Raw genomic sequence first — 18,465 nt, forward strand, 5'->3', positions numbered from 1 at the left:
AAGCCGGGGCAAGCGGCCGGGATGCTCCCTCCCTTCCTCTGAGCACAGCATCCCGCTGCCTCGGCGGGATAAACACCCGCTTCCTGCCCTTAATCAGCTCCAGTGGGGCTGAGGGGGGACAGGGAGGGAGGAAAAGAAAAAAATCTCTGGAAAGAAAAACTCATTTCCTGTGACAGAAGAAAAAGATAAAGTCTGGGCTCATTAAAGTGAACTTTACTTGGTGTTGGGGGGGGAGAGACGGGAAAGAGCCAAACACAATGTCCTTGAAATTTCCTCCGCGCGGCTCCATCCACGAAAACAGGATAAAGCCGCTTCCGCTGTCTCTGCCGGAGCCGCCGGGGCAGCGGGGCCGGGGGCGCCTACAGGCGGTCGAGGTGGGAGCAGACCTGCTGGAAAACCTCCTCCACGGAGCCCTCGGCGTTGAGCTGGGTGCAGAGGGGTTAGCTGGGGAGAGGGGAAGGGCACCCGAGGGGACAGCACGACCAAAACCTTTCCGAGGTTGGATTTTGGCCATGGGGGAAGAGATTGGGGCTAGTTTAGGGCAAAGGGATGTGGGACTATCGTTGGAAGGCGGCTCTGTCAGGGACTGGAGGGCCTGGCCAGCTCCAAGGGGTTAAGCCCACTCTAAAATGAGCTAAGATTGAGTTCTTCCCCCTTCTCTCATCATCCCCATCCATCACCTCCCCTCCCCTGGGGCCACATGCACCTCAAGCCGTGGGGCCACGTCCCTGCTTACCTGGCGGACGATGCCTCTGCTCTTGTAGAAGGTGATGACGGGCTCAGTGGCCTTGTAGTAGGTCTCTAAACGTTTCTTGATGGTCTCCTCGTTGTCATCCACCCGCCCGCTGGTCTCCCCTCGCTTCAGCAGCCGTTTCACCATCGTCTCCTTCCCGGCGTCCACGTAGAGCAGCAGCGTGGGGGGAGCGATCTGTGGGCACAGGGGACACGGTTGGCACCACGTTGAGCTGGCACAGGGCTGGTTTGGTTTGGGGAGAGGGTGGTGGGGAGCAAGGAGGTCACATATGTACCCACACTGCTGCCTCCCTCCTCATATGGGTCTGGGGGTCACTGGACCACCTCAAACCTATGCAGAGAGACACCACAGCCAAGCCCCAGCTCTCTGCCATCACCATCACACCAGCACCCTCATCACCCTCTGTCAGTGTAAGAATATTCCAGTGAGATGTTCCCTCCCACACCCAGGACACAGGCTGCCTCCAAGCTGGGGGGACCTGCTGGCTGGGACAGTGCCCAGCTTAAGCCCTGTCAGGTGGGATCTTTGCTGAGATCATAGAACCATAGAATCACTTTGGTTGTAAAAGCCCTTTGAGCTCCTGGAGTCCAAGCCCTCCCCTCACCCTGCCAAGCCCACCACTAACCCATGGCCCTCAGCACTTCAGCTCCATGGCTTTCCCCATCTCCCTGGGCAGCCTGGCACAGGGGCTGACAACCCTCTCAGAGACAAAGTTCTTCCTCAGCTCCAATCTAAACCTCCCCTGGGGCAACTTGAGCCCATTTCTTCTTGTCTTATTCGTTACTGGAGAGAAGAGACTGACCTCTACCTCGCTACAACCCCCTTTCAGGCAGTTGCAGAGTGCTCATGTCTCCCCTCAGCCTCCTCTTCTCAGGCTGAACGCCCCCAGCTCCCTCAGCCACTCCTCATAAAATGGGATGGGGAAGCCGAGGTGCTGCTGGCACCATGGACACCCTCTGCATGGATGGTGGGAACATGGCATCAGTCCTCACCTTCTTCTCAAATTCCTCTCCCTGCTTCACCTCACGGGGGTAGCCGTCGATGAGGAAGCCCTTGGACACGTCGGCTTTGGCCACCATGGCGTCCCGCAGCATGTCCAGCACCGTGTCCTGGGGAGGAGGGACAGAGCTCTCAGGGCTGATGTGAGACAACATGCCCCCCTCCTTCCCTCCCCAGCACCCCCAATCCCTGCTGCAACTTCCCCCCTGGGGTGGCAGGGCTGGAGGTGTCCCCAGGACAAGTGCCGACTGTCACCATGGTGTCTGGTGACCATGCAGCCCCCCTGCCCACGTGCCCCACTGTGTGGACTCACCAGGGGCACGAGCTCGCCCTTCTCCATGATGGCCTGCAGCTTCTTGCCCCGCTCTGAGCCCGAGCTGACCTCTGCCCGCAGCAGGTCCCCCGTGGACAGGTGGGTGTAGCCATACTTCTGCACGATCTTCTCACACTGGGTCCCTTTCCCCGAGCCGGGGCCACCTGCAAGTCACACAAGGGCCACGTGTGCCCCAAGACACGGGTAAGGAGTTGGAGGAATACATGGAAGCAGCAGCACAGAGTCAGGGGACAGCAGCACAGGCTGCTGGCCACCATCATGCAGGAAACACCATGCTGATGGCAATCAGGGCATTGTCATCCCATCATCACTCAAGACATCACCATCCCATTGGCATCAAGGCTTCACCACGCCACTGGCACTCAGGACACCTTCCCCCACCAGCACCCAGGACATCATTGCCTGAGGGCACCCAGGAGATCACCACCCCATCCAGGACCCAGGATATCATTGTCTCATTGGCATCTGGCCATCATCACCCCATTGTCACTGAGGACATCACCATAGATGCTGCTGTCTCATGCCCAGAGGTGCCCTCCTGGTCCCAGCACATCCCACCATGGCCTGGAGGAGCTGGGCTGCAGCCACAGTCACCCCACAGTGCCTGGGGACACCTGAGGTCCCACAGCCCAAGCTCCCCTGCACTGGGAACCAGCTGCTCCCCATCCCAGAGATGCAGGGGAAAGGGTTTGGCCATGGCCTTGATCCCACCAGCAAAAGGACCTGGATACCAACTTACCCACCACAAAGATGATCTTGTGGTGCTTGAGTTTTTCTGGAGGAGAGAAAGGAAAGCAAAAATCATTATCAAAAGCCAGAAAGGCCTCTGGGGAGTGAGGTATCCCCGGGGGGCGCCAGATGTGGGGCAGGCATCCCCGGGGATGGAGGGGATCAATCCCACAGCCCTGGAGGGGGGAGGCAGAGAGAGGAGCAGCCACGTGTCCCCCTCGTCCTCATCACCTGGGCAGGTTGGGACAGCTGGGCTGGACACAGCTGAGCACAAAGATGCCACGGTGGCCGCGGGGCTGAGATCCCACTGTTGCACGGTGTCCTGGAAATGGTCACTGTCATGGCTCCCCTGTGACTGGGGGCCACTCACACCTATCCCTGTGGCCAGCGGGTCACCCCGGAGGGCTACCAGGGGCTGTGGCAGCCTCAGCTTGGCACGGCCACCTCAAGTGCCTGGTGAGACCCCCGGCAGTCCCTGAACCCCAGCGCTGGCCCCTGGGCCTGGTGGCACTGAGTGCCCCATCCCTGCCGAGCCCTCAGGCCCACGGGCCTGCAGCCCCCTAGGGTGCAACCCCCCCGTAAGGGAAGGCAGAGCTAAAAATAAAGCCAAGCTGCTCTGGGGCCACTCTCCCATCTCCTGATTACAGTCGGCTGAAATTTCAGCTCCTCTGGCAGGCGGCGACTCACGGGGCTGGGACAGAGCCAAGGGGCTGGCAGGGGACGTGGGGCACGGGGGGTCTGGAGCGACACAGGGGGCACACAGAGGGAAGGGATGTACAAGGGGAGGGAGGGAAGGGGGATGGAGGACAGAGATGCAAAGGGGGTGGGTGTAAGGGACAAATGGGATGAGTGCCAGGGGGGTGGAGGGGGCAGATGCAGAGGGAGTGGATACGAGAGGGAGAGGGGGATGCAGCAGGGAGTGATGCAGGGGGCACTGAGGGGATGGCTGCAGGAGGCCCATGGGGAGCCATGCTGGGGGGGATGGATGCAAAGCAGAGGGAGCACTCACCTGTAGACATGCTGTCGTGGTTTAGGCACAGGAGCACTTCAGGCTGTGAGGGAAGAGGGGGAGCAACAGCTCAGCAGGGCTGTGACACACAGGGAGACAACAGCCCTGCCCTCCCTGCCGTGCTGGTGCCCAGCTCCGTGCCAAGCTAGGGATCATGTCTTTAGGGCCCCAGCTTGGGCCTAGAATCAGGAACCTCTGCTCCCACAGCCATCACCTACCTGTCTCCCAGCAGCCACCCGCCCCATCCGGCTGCGGCGAGGGCTTCCCCACACCGGTGACGTGGTGACGCTCCCGGCTGCCTCCCCTGCCCCGACCGCATTCCGCTGCCTGCGGTGCCGCCCGGCAGCTGGAAACCACCTGGGCTGACTGGTGGCACTGGGACACTGAGGGATGGAGGCAGCAGCCCCCCCAGGCTCCCCGTGGGAGGGTTTTTTGGGGGTACCCTAAGGAGGGGAGTTGGGTGGGCTTGCAGGACCCCACTGCACCCTCGTCATGTCAGGGTGGGGTTTGGGCACCCCGCTGGCCCCCACCCAGCCCTGCAGCACCCGACCTGCTTGGTCACCCTGCGTCACCCCAAACTGGCCAGGCAGGGTGCTGGGATGGGGCATCCCATGGCCAAAGCAGGCAGCAGTCGCAGCTGAGGTTGTGTTACAGCCGGGAAAGGGCAGAGGCCAAGAATGGCTGTGCTGAAAGAGGCACCAGGTCACGTCCCACCTGCGCTGTGGGGCCAGAGACAGAGCCTGCAATGGCCCCCGAGGGGTACAGGGGAGGCTGGGAGGGCGTAGGGCCCAGGGGGTCTCAAATTGTCTGGGGTGCTGAGCTTCAGAACCTCAGTCACCGACCTCAGCGAGGCCATGGAGGGTTTGGGGTCAGCCCTGACCCTCAGTGCTGGGGCCATGGGGACCGGATGAGAGTGGTGTGGGGGTGCCTGGTCCCAAGGAGGTGGCGAAGAGCTGCTGACTGGGGAGCCCAGAGAGTTGGGGTTGGGTAGCAGACTACAGTGTGGCCTGGGACTCTCCCAAAAAGGTCATGGGACACACTGTGGTGTGATCCCACCAGTCTCACCCCACTGCCAGTTCAGACCTATCTCTCCTCTATGACCCTGGGGACTCCAGCACCTCTGCAATCCCTCCAGCACCCCTGCAAGCCCCCCAGCACCCATGGCAAGCCCTGCAGCACCCCTGCAAGCCCCCCAGCATCCATGGCAAGCCCTGCAGCACCCCTGCAAGCCCCCGAGCACCCATGGCAAGCCCTGCAGCACCCCTGCAAGCCCCCGAGCACCCATGGCAAGCCCTGCAGCACCCCTGCAAGCTTCCAGGCACCCCATGGAACAGCTCCAGCACCCCTGTAAGCCCTCCATGCAATGTCTCCAGCACCCTGCAAGCCCCTCCAGCACCCCATGCAATGTCTCCAGCACCCCACACAAGCTCCCCAGCAACCCTGCAAGCCCCTAGACATCCCATGGGACAATGCCAGTACCTCTGCCAGCCCCCAGCCCAGCACCTCATGCCCTCCCCCTCCCCTGCAATGTCCCCCCCCTTCCCATCCGTTGCTGCCCGCCCCCCGCCCCGCGGAGGCAGGGCCCGGCCGGGCACAGCCCCTTCCCCCGAGCCGCAGGGAGCCCGCCAGGGGCCCCGGGGCCGCCGGGACTGACCTGGGCCCGGCGCCGGCTGCCGCCCGCCCGCTCCGGTACCGCTATATATAGATGGCGGCGGCGCGGTGCATGCCGGGAGCGGGCCGCGGGACATGGCGCGGAGCAGCGGCGCCGGAGCCCCGCACGGCCGGGGCTCTGTGTGTGTGCCCGTGCCTCAGCTTCCCCGTCTGCCCCGCACCGCGACCCCGCGGCCTCATCCCGCGCCTCTTGTCCCCGTCCGGCCCCAGCACCGCCGCTGCCCTCCCGCCCCGGGCCGCGCACGGCCCTGGGGCTGCCGGGGCCGTTCCTCCGCCTCCGCGGCTGCAGACATCCCGTCCCGGGGCCTTCCTCAAACCCCCGAGCTGCAGGGAGCTGGAGGGAGCGGTTGACGCAAGTCGCAGGGCTTTCGGGTCCCCCTGCCGCGGGGGATGGCTCGCAGCCGGGGGGCGATGGCTACCAGGCACGGGACCCACTGGGCCACACCAGCCCCCTTCCCACAGCCCCCGTGCCCACCACTTCGGGCTGGGGGTCGCTGAGGGGCCCGAGACCCCCTGGAATGCCCCCAGCCAGGCCCAAGAAGCCATCCCAGAGCCAGGGCCCAAGGCAACAGACTGCAGCAAGATTTATTCCTGTACAAACCATTACAAAACACGGGTGCTCTGCGGCCCGACCCGGCACACAGTCCCCCTAAAACCCCAGCCACGAGAGGGAAACTGAGGCACGGAGGGGGCTCTGCTAGGGCTCAGCACCCAAACACACGGTATTTAGCTGTTTTCCCCAAACCCCTTTCTCCACGGCTGAGAAATTAGTAACAAAACCCCCTCCCTGGGCTGCAGGGTGCTGAGGGGCAGCGCTTGTTCCCCTACTATGTGCCCTCTTAAATAGTTTATAAGCAATTAATAAATTATGAGGACTCAGACACAGGCTGCTGTGGCCCTTTCGTTACCACTAATGATCAGCCTCTGCTCCTTTGGCCTCAGACACCCAAGTACAAACCCAAGACCACAAGCAGGGAGGAAAAAACCCAAAAGCCCCCCCAAAATTCCATTGCTTGGTTAGAAAAGGTTTTGGCAGTGTGGGTGTGGGGCACAGCGGTGGTTTTGGGGTGCAGCGTTACCCCTGTAGGGTTCCACCAAAAACTCTAGGGTCCTGCTGAGGGAAGGATGGCTGTGGGCCAGGATTGGGGTGCTAGGATGGCAGAGGGGAGCTGAGCCCCGAGAGAGTGCCCCACACCCAGGGGGTTGGGGAAAACAGCCTCTGCGGTGGCCCCAAAAGTGATGCAACCCCAAACTGAGCCAAGGGGACCCAGCACCCCCTCACCCATGCACTCACAGGGGCTGCAATGCGCCTGGAGCAGCATCAGGTGGGATCTCCCCCTACACTTCTGCCCACAGGGCAGGGGCACTCCAAACGCTGCACTCACCCCCCCAAAACACACCTCAAAACGCAAGACACCCCAGGTTCAAGGAGCCACCACACATGAAGGTAGTGGTCCCACGGCAGGCACCCAGATGCCCGTCCCCTCCTGCTCCCCGGGGCATGCAGGGGACTCCCCATCCTCCCCAGCTCCGGGGGTCTGCCCCTAGGGCCAGGTGGGGTGGGAGAAGGTGATGTTGTAGAGGCTGGCCCAGCTGGCAAAGACCCTCTTCTCGGTGATGAAGCGGTGGTGGTTGCCCCTGCGGCTCCGCTCGTTATGGATGTAGGTCGTGCACTCGTCGGGGCCCTTCGGCTCGTAGTAGTGGTAGGGCAGGCGGCGGGGGGGAGGCCGGCGGCTGCAGCGGGGAGTGGGGTGAGTTTTGTGGTGGGCTCAGGGGGTGGGGTGGGGGGCTCAGGGATCTCCTTACCCGCAGTAGTTTGGTGGCACCATCCCATAGACATGGACGGCGTCGCACAGCTCCACCGCGATCACCATGGTGAACCAGCCGGTGCTGAGCCACGAGCGTGACTTCTCCCTGCGGAGCACAAACGTGGGGAGGCGGGGGGCATGGCTGACAGACCCTCCCCCAGGGACCCCAACCTGCCCATGGGACCCGCATGCTGCTGCAGCCCATCCCATGGAGCAACCCCAAGAGCCAGCTCTTCCCGGGGGGCTGGGGAGGGGACAGCGTGCGGGAGGTGAGTCCGAGGTACCTGTCCTTCCCCGTCTCGCCCCGAAACAGGTCATCAAACTGCTTCATGCGGCTGGGGGAGACCACATAGGCTGTCATGTTGGGGAAGGAGGCACTGACGCGCTGGATGATCTTCAGGAGGCTCTTCTGCATCTTGGCGGGTGGTCCCCAGAAGATGAAGATGGTCTCTGGGGTCTTGTTGACGAACTCCTGGGGCCGTTTGAGGACACGGTAGAGGCTGGAGTGGGCCACCACACGGAAGGTGGTCTTGTTGCCCACGTCAGCGTCGTAGCCAGTGGTGGGAGCGTCGTTCATGCGGATCGTGCACTCGGCCCCGTCGATGGCCGTGCCCAGGCGGGTGCCCAGGAGGTGGCTGGAGCTGGTGACGATGACGCACTGGTGGCAGCGGGCGGTCAGGGTCTGGTGATGACAAGCGCAGTGAGAAGGTGACTTTTGGAGTCGGCGTGACCCAGCAGGGAGGGACGGAGCTGCATGAAGTGTGACCATCCCCTGCAGAGCCACTGTGCCACCAGAGGGGATAATTCGGGTGGGTATGAGCAGAGGGGCAGCTCCCACGCCACTGCCAAGGCCAGACCCTGCCACCCAGCTCGTACCTTGTTCCCACAGACGGGCAGGTACCCGCTTTTCACCCCCCACTTCTTGAGGTCAGGGGGCCGGCGGGCTCTGCCCCGCAGGTGGCTGTAGGGGAAGCCCTCGTTCCCGCTGCCAGAGCTGTAGATGATCAGCAACATGATCAGGGCAAAGAGGACCCCCAGGGCGGCGGCGCGCTGGCTCTGCGGGCGGGGGGGAGAGCGTCAGCCGCAGCCCCCTCCCCACGGCATCTCCAGAGGGATGCCCCCCGACCCAGCGCCCCCGGGGCGATGCCCCAGCACTCACCGTGCTGCCACTCATGTCTCTGTGCCAGCCTCAGCGCACAGCGATCGCCGGCGTCCCGCGAGCACCTGCAAGGCACTCGGTCAGCCCCAGCACTGGCCCCTCAGCACTATGCTTGGGCTCCAGCACCCAGACTTCTGGGATACAGAATAAGCCACTGTGCAGCCTGGCTTGGCTGTGCCAGAGCAAAGCCACACAGGGTGGGAGCCCAGATGGACCCCTGGCTCCCCCTTTCAAGGAGAGGACAAGCCCCTGGCGCTGGTGCAGAGAAAGGAAACACCACGGGCTAAGGTCAGGCGAGTTCTGCACTGGGGAGGAGCCAAACTCGTCCCTGGCTCGTGCTGGGGAGATCCCTGTGGCTCCCAGGACGGATTATCCCCTGCCAGCGGGGCCAAAGCTGCTCAAACCTGCCGGGGTCAGGGAGGGTGAACGTGCTGCTCACACAGTGAAATCCCATTAAAACAACCAGGGGGAGAGGAACTGAGACCTGCCCATCTCAGCTCACTCATGGGCTCAAACACAGCCCCATCCAGCCCCAGGCCCTGAGGTGTGTGGGGTGACCTCGAAGGGGACCAGTTCTAACCCCAACTTGTCTCAGCTCACAGAAATGGACCGACCCCATTTATTTTTTCAAGTCCTTGTGACTGAGTCACGGCCACTCCTGCAGCACTTGGAGGTTAAAAACGAAAATCAGAAGCCTCTTTCCTAATTACCATGGGATGTGCTGGGATGGAAAATTACACAGCAGCCTGCGTTCAACCCTCGAGGGATCGAGGATCCCAAAGGGCTCTCAGGGATGGTGCCAACCCGCCCTGGTGCAAAGGGGAGTCCTGGTGCCCGGGCTGGGGGGCACGGCCGGGATCCCATCGGGGTGCCGAGCAGGGACTGCAGCCCGCTCTGCTCCGTCCCCAAGCGCTCGGCCACGGGTGACCCCGCCGCGGGGACCCCGCGGGCCTCACCTGTGCGGGGGCTCTCATCGGCGGCGGGCGGCGGGCGGCGCAGGGGGGTCCGTCGGCTCCTCCTCCGGCCCGGGCGCCCCGCGGGCTGCGGGGCGGTGCCAGGTCCACCCGGGCAGCGCGGCCATGGCGGCACCCCGGGGCTCACATCGCTGCTCTGCCGGGGAAGGGCCGATCCAGAACCGCCTCCCCCGGGCTCCCCTCCCGCCCGCATCTCCGCGGTGCCGGTGCTCCCCCAACCCCGGATGCAAACCCTCCTGCATCCCAGGAAGTGAAACTCCCCCCCGGGCTGCAAACCTTCCTCCACGCCTACGCGCAAATGGTCCCTCGCCCCGGCATGCGACCCCCTGCCACGCTCCCGGGGTGCAGCCTCCCCCGCCCCGGGGTGCTGACCCCCCGTGCTCCAACCTCTTCCCCCCGGCATGTCACCCTCCCTGCTCCCGGGATACAGCACCACTCCGCCCCCGCCCCCTGCAAACGGCAGCCCCGCTTCAGCGGAACTGGCGGGCTGGGGCCCGGCCGCGTCCATGCGGGGATGTGCGGTCCGGTCAGAGACCCCCCCACCCCTCCCGGCCCCGTCCCCATGCGCCGGCCGCTCCTCCGCCAGCCCACGGCACCGTTCTGTCCCTCGCACCGGTTAAAGGGGCCCGGAGAGGATGCGATGAGCCCACGGATGGACCGACCGACCGACCGACCGACCGCTCCGCGATGCCGCCGCTGCCGCCCGGGCCGGGGCCGGGACCGGAGCCGCCGCCGCGCGCCGCCCGGGGCCGGGGAGTGCCGCGGGGTCCTAGCGCCGCCCGCCCGGGGCCGGGGAGTGCCGCGGGGTCCTAGCGCCGCCCGCCCGGGATGGGGAGTGCCGTGGGGTCCTAGCGCCGCCCTCCCTCCGCCGGCGCTGCCCCGGCGGCCTTGGCCCGTCCCATCTCCGGGGGCACCGGTGCAGGCAGCGGCGGGGGAGGGTTCGGGGAGGGGGCGCAGCACTGCCCGCGGTGCCTGACTCGCTGCCGGGCCCAGGGCCGCGTTGTTGGGATGCCGCGGCCTCCCCCGTGCTGGCCCGGCCGTCCAGGGGCCCTCTCTGGGGGACTGCGTGGGGCAAGAAAGGGGCTCCCCCCGCTGACCTGCAACCCTCCACTGACCTGCAACCTCCTCGCTGACCTGTTCCCCCTGCGGCAGCTGCTGCTTTCCCTGTGCTGCTGCTGCCTGTCCCTGCTTGTGTGGGGTTGTGGCAGCTGAAGCACGGGGCAAAGAGCTCCCCAGGCTCCTGGCAGCACTACCCAGGCTCAGACAACTCCTCACCTGACCCCAGCACAAGGCTTGCTGAAGGGAGTGAAAGCAGCTTCCCCTCCAGTTTGTCCCGACCTCCTCTCAGACCCCACCAGACCCACCTAAACATGTGGCATCCATTATGGGTTCAAAGAGACACTCTGGCAGCTCTGTGCAGCCAGGCTCAGGACGACACATGTGCCGTGGCATGTCCCATCTCTGCAGGGACAGAAGAGCTGGCAGATATCCTGCCTGTAGCACAGAGCCCTGTGGGGCTAAGGATCACCTTGGACCCTGCATGAAACCCACACCAGGCCAGTGCCTATACTGGGCAGCTGCTGGTTCCCAAACAATCTCAACTGCTGACTTTCTGCACCCTCCTCCATGCTCAGGCTCAGCTCTGCCCCCTTGTCACCTCTGTCTCTTTTATTTATAGCCTGGCAGGGGAGCAGCAGCAGACACCAGCAGCCCTGTGACCAGCTGCCATTCCCCAGGTCCCACAGCCACAAGTGGCACAGCATGGGGCACTGCTGATAAAAACACTGAGCTAAAAATACTTTTAATGGTCACATTTGCTTTGGTCTGAATCCAAGGGCACTTGTGACAAGGCAATTCAGAGCCCCTGGGACATACATGGCCCCTGGGCTTCCAGCTGGGGGGCACAGGGGCAGGTGGAGGCACAAGGTCCTGCCCAGGGGCAGCAGGACCATGGGGGCCTGGCCCTGGGCTCCCCAGGTTCTACATCCAGTGATCAGTTTCAGGGCAAGAACTGTAGCAAAGCTTCATCCCTGGGAGAGGCACAGGTTCGTGGTCCTGGCAGGGCCAAGCTCCCCTGCCCTATGTCCAGCAGCATGAATCTTTAATCCTGCATTAAATATTCATCCCATGGAAAAAACTTCGTGGTCACTCTGGGTCCATCTGGGCAGGTGCTTGGGGCTGATGGGGCTCCTCCATGGGTCCTGATCACATCTCTCATGCAGCGACACGGGGAAGTCTCAGACCACCCACCAGCTGGGGGAACTGGCCCTGCTGCTGCAGAGATGGAGCCTCCCTGCTCCAGAGCTCAGTAAAGCCGACACCGGCATTGCGGAGTGTCGCTGTTGCAGGATGAGAGATGCCCCGCTGCCACCACCTCCTGCCATGGCTGGCGGCCTACCCGCCTGCCCAGGACGGGTGTGTGAAGTTGATGTTCCTCCTCTTGGCCCAGCGGGAGAAGATGGCTTTCTCGGTGATGAAGCGGTGCCCGGCGCGGCGCGCGCGCTCGTGCACCAGGTACATCTTGCACTCGTCCAGACGGCCCTTCTCGAAGTAGTGGTAGGGCACGCTCGAGTGGTTCTTCTCCCTGCTAAGAGTGGACAGGGTGAGTGTGGGGCTTGGGGGGGTGGCACTGGATCACCCCACGTCTGCCTCCCCCCACCACCCCAGCACCTGCAGTAGCTGTCGCTGACCATGCCGAAGACACAGATCTGCTCGCACAGCTCCATCGCCAGGATCATGGTGAACCAGCCCGTGCTCAGGAAGGAGCCAGACTTCATCCTGCAAAGCACCGTGGCTGTGCTGGAGCAGGCGGCACCGCACTGCACCCAACTGGGCTACGGGCACCCAATGGCGGAGCACAAGGGCCACGGCACCGGGGGATGTCGGGTACCTGTTCTTCCCCGTCTCGTTCTGGAAGATGTCGTCGCAGTAAGTCATCTTCTCCTCCGTCAGGGTGTACACCTGCAGCTGGGGGTACGTCTCCATCACCTTCAGTAGCATCTGGTAGGTCGGGCCCACCTTCTCCCTGCTCATCTTCCTCGCTGGCCCCCAGATGACGTAGAGGGTCTCCTGGGACTGCTGGAAGAAGTAGGGCTGGTTCCTCAGCAGCAGCGGGACGCTGGTGTGTGACACCACGCGGACGGTGCTCCGAGACCCCACGTCGCGCTCGTAGCCGGCGGTGGGGGCGTGGTTCATCCTCAGCACACACTCCTGCCCATCGATGGCCTGGCCCAGGCCTGAGCCCAACATCTGCCCCGAGCTGGAGACGATGGCGCAGCGGCGGCACAGCGCCCGCTCCAGCGGCTGTGGGGACACGCGTCGTCAGCTCCCCGTCACCTCCCACGGCGGCTGCACACGCCGCAGCCCGGCCCACTGACCCTCGGGCCGGGGAAACCGAGGCACGGCGAGGTCCGGCTGCCCCACCAGCCCCATCCCCACGCACCTTCCCGTCAGGGACGCGGCTGTAGCCCTGGAAGCTGAGGACGGCGGGTGCTGAGGGGCTGCCCGGCTGCCCCGTGGCGCGGCAGCAGGGCTGCAGGCCGGCGTGGGAGCCCAGCAGGACGTAGAGCACGGCGCCCGCCGCCACACACACCAGCGAGAGGAAGAGCCGCACCTGGAAGCGCAGCGGGGCGGTTCCCGCGGGCCCGGCCACGTGCGGGCTGCCGCCGGCGAACGTGGCGGGAGGGCGGCTCGGAGCCGCGCCTCGGGGTGCAGCGACGACCCGAGGCGGCTGCCCACGTCTCGCCCGCGGGCCGGGCCCCCTGATGCCGGCGGGGTGTCCCCCCCCATCCCCTGGGTACTCACCAGCGTCTTCATCCTCGGGGGGCTGCCGGGGTCCGCGTGTCAGCCGCAGCGGGGCCGGGCTCGCACCCTGCACGCAGCGCGGGCTCAGCGGGCTGCGGGGAGATCCCCGCTCCAGCACCGCAACGCCCGGGCTCTGCCCGCATCCCCGTGCCCACCCTCCCCCGCCCCGGGCCGGCACTTCCCCCCTCCCCGCGGCCCGTCCCGCCGTGGGGTCCGCAGCCGGGGCAGCGGCGGCCCCGCGGCGCAGCCTCCCCCCGCCCCCCGCAGCCCGGTGCCGGCCGCACTCACCGCGCCGGGAGCCGCCTGGGCACAGCCGCTCCCCGGCCCGCACGGCCCCGCGCCGGGTCCCGCATGCCGGGCCGGGCGGGCACTGCCGGGGCCGGGAGGCTGCCGTCGCCCCGCCCGCGCTCCCCGGGGCCGCCCCCGCCGGCAGCACCGCCCAGGGCTCCGCCGCGGCTCTCGCTTCCCGTCCCCTGTGTCCTGGCACCCACTCCCCTTCCCGCACGGAGTCCCCGCAGCCCCTCGCTCGCCTCTGCGCGCCCCCAGCGCCCGGACACCGGCGTGTTCAGGCGTGGCGGGAGCTGCTCTGGCACCAAAGCGGCTCGGGAGCGGCGCTGGGAGGCCTCTCCACGCCCCGGGACCCCGTCACCCACAGCACCCCGTGCTAGTCGAGCAGTCGCGAGAAATGGCCCCGTGGCAAGGTGCCAGCTCCCTCCCTGCACAGAGAGGATACTGGACTTTGTTTTCACCCACTGTTGACATAGAAATACAGGAGAAGTTTACCCTGCCTGTCCCCACCCTGTCCTCTACAGGGAAAAGGTGACAGAGCCACAGCTGGGCACAGGACACAAGAGCTGCAAACAAACCTCCAGGCACAGCCTCCACTCCAGAGCACTTTAAAGTGCAGCCTGGGGCCCACACTGCTGTCTGGTCAGGGAAGGTCACAGTATCTATGAGAATGATCAGAGTGGCCCAAATCTGCTCTCTTTTTGCTGGAAATACCAGAGGTGAGGTAAAGCGATCACCCAGCCCCAGCTCAGGGCCATGCAGCAGATGCCATGCCACAGGCCTGGGCAGAGAACAGGGTCTGAGACCTCAGGGACCTTTACTGAGGGTGATCCTGCTCACTGTGCTCTGTGGGGCTACCGGGGGAGGAATCCCCACAGGGGAAGGGTGGGCTGCCACTCCCCAGCCTGGCACAGGACAAGAGCTTGTCTGCCACAGCTCTGATGGGAAATGCAGCAGCGGAGCAGACACTTCCCTGTGACCCAGAGCATCCCCCAGCCAGCCCCCCAGCTGGATGGCTGCAGGAGGGGACACAGAGGACAATGGTGGCATCACCTCCATCCTCCTTCCATCCTTTGGAAGAGGGGTCCCTTCCCCAAAAGCTCAAAGGCTCCCAGCACCAGGGTTTTCCCTTCCAGAAGGCAAATGGAGAGGCAAGCCTGCCTTTCCCAAGCCCAAGGTCTCCTCTCTTTCCTCTCAAACTTGAGTCCAATTGAACAAACAACAAACCACCTCATAAACCAGATGTACACATTTACAAAAGCCCAAGAAAGAACAAAACTACAGTGAGAGCAGAGGGGAAGGATCAACCAGGGGCTGAGCAGGGGGCAAGGTCCAGGCCCAATGAGCAGAGTGAGTGCAGGCAGCCCCAGCCAGGGAGTGGGTCCCTCACAGTGGGGCTCTGGTCCCTCACAGTGGGGCTCTGGTCCCTCCCAATGAGCCCCACAGCTCAGTTCTGCTTCAGTAGGTTGGAAACTCCAGGAAGCTTCATCTCTGCAGGAGGGAATGTGTGTGAGCTCAGTCAGTTCTGCAGGCAATGCCTCTTCCTGGCTCCAGTGCCACGGGGTGGGCACCTTCTCCTCATCTCAGCTGGGCTTTCAGTCCGATTTCTTGGCAGGTTTCCTGTTCTTCCACATCACAACTGTTATAAAAATACCTATCAGGAGAGAGAAAGCAGATTTGGGCACATTGTAGTGAGAAACAAACCCTCAGCAGAGAGAGTAAGGAACAATTTGCTGCCCAGAGGCTCCAGCAGCCAAACCCACACCCAAGCGTGCCCTGGGAGCCGCTGCCAGGCTGAGCTGCAGCTGCAGCATGTCACAAGTGTCACACATTATCTCACCCTCTTCTTTCTTCTTCATTTAGGAGCTTCTAATTAGAACAACAGAACTAACACTCACCTATAAATAGCAGCAGCAGCAGCCCGGCTGCCACGGGGATGATAACCGCGTACTCCCTAGGCAAGAAGTACCGGTGGATCCCGTGGTTGCTGTCGATGAAGGGCTGCAGGAGACAAGAGAGGGGTGTCTGCAGGCTGGCACAAGCCCAGGGCAAGTCCCTGACACCTGCAGCCTCGTGGTTTCAGAAAGCAGGACAGAAATATCAGGCGAGAGAGCTAAAAAAAAAACCCCAAGGGGTGTCCAGACACAGCTGCGGGAAGTGACAGCGCGGGGGCGGCGAAGGCTCCAGCGTGCAGCACAATGCAGGGGCTGGCTACAGGACAGCACTGGGCTGCTCCAGGCCTGCGGTCTCAGAGTGGGCACAGCTGCCAGCCTGTTTGGTGTTAAAATCCCTGCAGTCTGCCGTGCAGAGGGGAGCAGCCCATAGCGGCTCAGCTTCGCGGTCAGCTCAGCAGCATTCCCCTGCAGAGGCCGGTGGAAGGCTCTGGACACTAGAGAGCACTGTGGCGATTCCCGGCCGGCGCTGGCACAGCTACGCGCCCCCTCCTTGACTGCTGCTGCCTGTGAACACTCCCGGGGCAGCAGAGGCAGCAGATGCAAGAGGGGAATTCAAAACTCTCAGAGGCTACAAGGGAAGCTGCCAGGGGCTCAGGCATCAACCCGGGGCTGAATGAAAGCTCTTGCATCTGGACAGATCACCAGGAGATGTTCTGTAACAGGAAGAAAACCACAAGTGACCCAGCTGATGTGTCCCCAGGAGCAGCCAAACTGCCAGACTCACAATCAGTTTTCCAGAGCAATTAATTCCCTGAACTCTTCTCCATACTAGGGTCTACATTTGCCAAGAGCCACAGAATCAGAGAATCATTTCAGCTGGAAAAGCCCTTGAAGCTGCTGGAGTCTCAGCCCTTCCCTCACCCTGCCAAGCCCACCTCTAACCCAAGGCCCTCAGCACCTCAGCTCCATGGCTTCACAATAGCTCCAGGGCTGGGGACTGCCCCAGCTCCCTGGGCTGCCTGGCACAGGGGCTGACACCCCTCTCAGGGAAAAAGCTCTTCCTCAGCTTCAATCTCCCCTGGGGCGATTGAGACCCTCACCTCACTCCAGCCTCCTGTCAGGGAGTTGCAGAGAGTGCTCCTGTCTCCCCTCTGCCTTCTCCAGGCTTAACACCCCCATTCCCTCAGCCCCTCTCCATCAGTCTTGTGCTCCAGCCCCTTCCCCAGCTCCACTGCGCAGCTCTGGCCACGCTCCAGCCCCTCAGTGTCCCTCTGGCAGTGAGTCATCTCTTTTTATAGCTCCTCTCTGTTATCTCCCACCAGAACCAGGAATCTGGAGAACTGCAAATGTGAAAACCCACGACACCTCCTCCAGAAGGACTAAGCTTCAGCTCTCACTGACAGCTCATGGAAGGAGAAAGAGATCTTATGACCTCAGATCGTACACCGCCCAAGTTGGCCTGTTTGGGAGCAGCTGGGCAGGTGGCACAAGCAGAGTTGGTCTCATCCCGGGAAGGGCAGGCACACCCGGAGGGGTAAGGGCTGTGCCAGCAAACAACACTCTGCCCCGATTTTTTTAACCAGGAAGCTGACGAGGCTGAGTCCTTCAGGCCAAACAACGCGTCGGCTGGTAAACAAAGCCTGGGCAGTCACCCGAGGGTGACGTGGGGATCGCAGTGGCCAGAGCAGGCTCATACCAGAATGATGATCCAGAGGGTGTAGTAAACAAACAGCACGAGACTGAAGGCAACCAAGCCGAATCCAACCAGCCGGTCTGTCGCCGTGGCCTGCGAAGGGAGGGAGGGTCAGGGCGTGATCCGCAGGCCGCTGCCGTTTGCTCAGCCCCGGGTTACGCGAGCGCGGCGGAACCTCCGCAGCGGCCACAGCCGCCCCGGGAGCGCGGAGCGCGGCTGCTGCCGGCAGCGCCCGCCCGGGCCCGGCACGGCCCGGCCTCTCCCCTCCGCGCCGAGCGGCCGGGAGGCTCCGCGCTGTCTCTGGGCCGCGGCTCGGCCCGAGCCCCCCGCCCCGCGCCTGGTACCGGGCCCAGCGGCGCCCCCGGCCTCACTCACCATGGCGACCGCCAGCGCCGCTCTTCCGGCGGCGAACACCAATCAGCGAGCGGCGCTCCAGACCCGCCCTCCCCTTGGCCGGAAACGGCCAATCGGTGGCGGCAGCATTATGGGAAGCGCAGGCGCGGCTCACCCGGAGCATGACGGGAGTTGTAGTCCCGGGGAGGGGCGGCTGCTCGGGGCCGGGACGAGCCGCAGCCCTGAGCCGTATCCCTGAGCCACGGCCCAGAACCGCGGCACTGAGCCACAGCCCAGAACCGCGGCCCTGAGCCGTATCCCCGAGCCACAGCCCCGAGCCGCGGCCCTGAGCCGTATCCCTGAGCCACAGCCCCGAGCCGCGGCCCTGAGCCACAGTCCCAACCCTGAGCCCGCGATTCCTAAACATAAGGGAAACGTTCCTGTTGAGGTGTGGGAGCCCTGGCAGCAGCTGCCCTGGGGGTTTTGGGGTCTCTGCAGGAGGTTTCCAAACCTCTGTGCCCTGAGTGAGGGGAACCTGCGTTAGCTGGGGGTCGGGCTGGATGAGCTTGAGCAGGACTTGGACGTGCAGCTGATCACTGTGTGTGCCTGAGACTTTGCCTTCTGCCCCCTCCCACAGTCCTCTCCCCGTCTTTGCATCACAATTTGGCTGAAACCTCTGGTAAAACGCTCTTCACTGCCTGGTGGAAGAGGAGAGGCTACGCCAGCACCCTCCCTGGAGCCCCAAAGGGCTGCAGCGCCTCTCCCCAGCCCAACCCGGACAGGCTGCAGCCTTTAAGCACAGCTGGACCCTCGACATAGTGTTTGGGAACTCAAGAGACTGCCAGCGACTGGTGCCACTTCACCCTTCCTCAGGCTGGCAGACTGCTGCTTCTACTGAACTGTGTGGGGTGCTGCCAGCTCCCCTCTGCAGCCCTTCTCCTGTGGGGAAGGGTGGGCAGGGACCTCCACTCCCATCTACCAAGGAAATCCTAGAAGGCAAAGCCAACAGGCCCTG

General features: G+C 63.9%; 4 protein-coding genes across 9 annotated transcripts; all 4 read right to left on the reverse strand.

Annotated features, from left to right (window-relative positions):
- Positions 1 to 198: 198 nt before the first annotated feature.
- On the reverse strand, positions 199 to 5,553 carry AK1 (adenylate kinase 1). 2 transcript variants are annotated; one of them, XM_062011531.1, is made up of 7 exons: positions 5,480 to 5,553; positions 3,826 to 3,868; positions 2,827 to 2,862; positions 2,067 to 2,230; positions 1,747 to 1,863; positions 737 to 928; positions 199 to 425 (listed from the first exon to the last, which is right to left on the reverse strand). In XM_062011531.1, exons 2-7 carry the CDS (start codon positions 3,833 to 3,835, stop codon positions 360 to 362), a joined length of 585 nt encoding a protein of 194 aa, XP_061867515.1. In that variant the 5' UTR covers positions 3,836 to 3,868; positions 5,480 to 5,553; the 3' UTR covers positions 199 to 359. The 2 variants fall into 2 exon arrangements, with proteins under 2 accessions (XP_061867515.1, XP_061867516.1); XM_062011532.1 differs by lacking the exon at positions 5,480 to 5,553 and adding an exon at positions 4,044 to 4,290.
- A 503-nt stretch (positions 5,554 to 6,056) lies between these two features.
- ST6GALNAC6 (ST6 N-acetylgalactosaminide alpha-2,6-sialyltransferase 6) lies at positions 6,057 to 10,178 on the reverse strand. Of its 2 annotated transcripts, none has more exons than XM_062011831.1 (7): positions 10,051 to 10,178; positions 9,420 to 9,568; positions 8,464 to 8,528; positions 8,181 to 8,360; positions 7,589 to 7,986; positions 7,303 to 7,410; positions 6,057 to 7,230 (listed from the first exon to the last, which is right to left on the reverse strand). In XM_062011831.1, exons 3-7 carry the CDS (start codon positions 8,476 to 8,478, stop codon positions 7,041 to 7,043), a joined length of 891 nt encoding a protein of 296 aa, XP_061867815.1. In that variant the 5' UTR covers positions 8,479 to 8,528; positions 9,420 to 9,568; positions 10,051 to 10,178; the 3' UTR covers positions 6,057 to 7,040. The 2 variants fall into 2 exon arrangements, with proteins under 2 accessions (XP_061867815.1, XP_061867814.1); XM_062011830.1 differs by having other exon boundaries at positions 9,420 to 9,573.
- A 1,032-nt stretch (positions 10,179 to 11,210) lies between these two features.
- Positions 11,211 to 13,904, reverse strand: ST6GALNAC4 (ST6 N-acetylgalactosaminide alpha-2,6-sialyltransferase 4). Of its 4 annotated transcripts, none has more exons than XM_062011543.1 (6): positions 13,772 to 13,904; positions 13,242 to 13,308; positions 12,880 to 13,050; positions 12,328 to 12,740; positions 12,108 to 12,215; positions 11,211 to 12,024 (listed from the first exon to the last, which is right to left on the reverse strand). In XM_062011543.1, exons 2-6 carry the CDS (start codon positions 13,251 to 13,253, stop codon positions 11,832 to 11,834), a joined length of 897 nt encoding a protein of 298 aa, XP_061867527.1. In that variant the 5' UTR covers positions 13,254 to 13,308; positions 13,772 to 13,904; the 3' UTR covers positions 11,211 to 11,831. The 4 variants fall into 4 exon arrangements, with proteins under 4 accessions (XP_061867527.1, XP_061867529.1, XP_061867525.1 ...); XM_062011545.1 differs by lacking the exon at positions 13,772 to 13,904 and adding an exon at positions 13,530 to 13,630 and having other exon boundaries at positions 11,211 to 12,021; XM_062011541.1 differs by lacking the exon at positions 13,772 to 13,904 and adding an exon at positions 13,530 to 13,629.
- Positions 13,905 to 14,763: 859 nt separating this feature from the next.
- On the reverse strand, positions 14,764 to 17,573 carry DPM2 (dolichyl-phosphate mannosyltransferase subunit 2, regulatory). Its single transcript, XM_062011607.1, has 4 exons — positions 17,493 to 17,573; positions 17,121 to 17,210; positions 15,428 to 15,530; positions 14,764 to 15,183 (listed from the first exon to the last, which is right to left on the reverse strand). The coding sequence occupies exons 1-4, from the start codon at positions 17,493 to 17,495 to the stop codon at positions 15,125 to 15,127; spliced, it is 255 nt and encodes an 84-aa protein (XP_061867591.1). The 5' UTR covers positions 17,496 to 17,573; the 3' UTR covers positions 14,764 to 15,124.
- Positions 17,574 to 18,465: the final 892 nt, after the last annotated feature.

This window comes from Colius striatus, chromosome 19 (assembly GCF_028858725.1).
Source record: "Colius striatus isolate bColStr4 chromosome 19, bColStr4.1.hap1, whole genome shotgun sequence".
NCBI classification, from domain to species: domain Eukaryota; kingdom Metazoa; phylum Chordata; class Aves; order Coliiformes; family Coliidae; genus Colius; species Colius striatus.

What these genes read in the sequence shown, in the direction of transcription:
- AK1 (XM_062011532.1), bottom strand. Translation starts at nt 4,070, where the DNA reads ATGGGGCGGGTGGCTGCTGGGAGACAG. An exon ending in CAAGATCATCTTTGTGGTGG is followed by an intron (nt 2,231 to 2,826) that starts GTAAGTTGGTAT and finishes TGTGACTTGCAG; the next exon opens with GTGGCCCCGGCTCGGGGAAA. An exon ending in GAGAGGAATTTGAGAAGAAG is followed by an intron (nt 929 to 1,746) that starts GTGAGGACTGAT and finishes CTGTGCCCACAG; the next exon opens with ATCGCTCCCCCCACGCTGCT.
- ST6GALNAC6 (XM_062011831.1), bottom strand. An exon ending in TGCCCGTCTGTGGGAACAAG is followed by an intron (nt 7,987 to 8,180) that starts GTACGAGCTGGG and finishes TGTCATCACCAG; the next exon opens with ACCCTGACCGCCCGCTGCCA. An exon ending in GGCGAGACGGGGAAGGACAG is followed by an intron (nt 7,411 to 7,588) that starts GTACCTCGGACT and finishes TGTGCTCCGCAG; the next exon opens with GGAGAAGTCACGCTCGTGGC.
- ST6GALNAC4 (XM_062011543.1), bottom strand. An exon ending in AACGAGACGGGGAAGAACAG is followed by an intron (nt 12,216 to 12,327) that starts GTACCCGACATC and finishes GGTGCTTTGCAG; the next exon opens with GATGAAGTCTGGCTCCTTCC. An exon ending in GTCAGCGACAGCTACTGCAG is followed by an intron (nt 12,025 to 12,107) that starts GTGCTGGGGTGG and finishes GTCCACTCTTAG; the next exon opens with CAGGGAGAAGAACCACTCGA.
- DPM2 (XM_062011607.1), bottom strand. An exon ending in CCCTCTGGATCATCATTCTG is followed by an intron (nt 15,531 to 17,120) that starts GTATGAGCCTGC and finishes TGTCTCCTGCAG; the next exon opens with CCCTTCATCGACAGCAACCA. An exon ending in GCTGCTGCTGCTATTTATAG is followed by an intron (nt 15,184 to 15,427) that starts GTGAGTGTTAGT and finishes CTCTCCTGATAG; the next exon opens with GTATTTTTATAACAGTTGTG.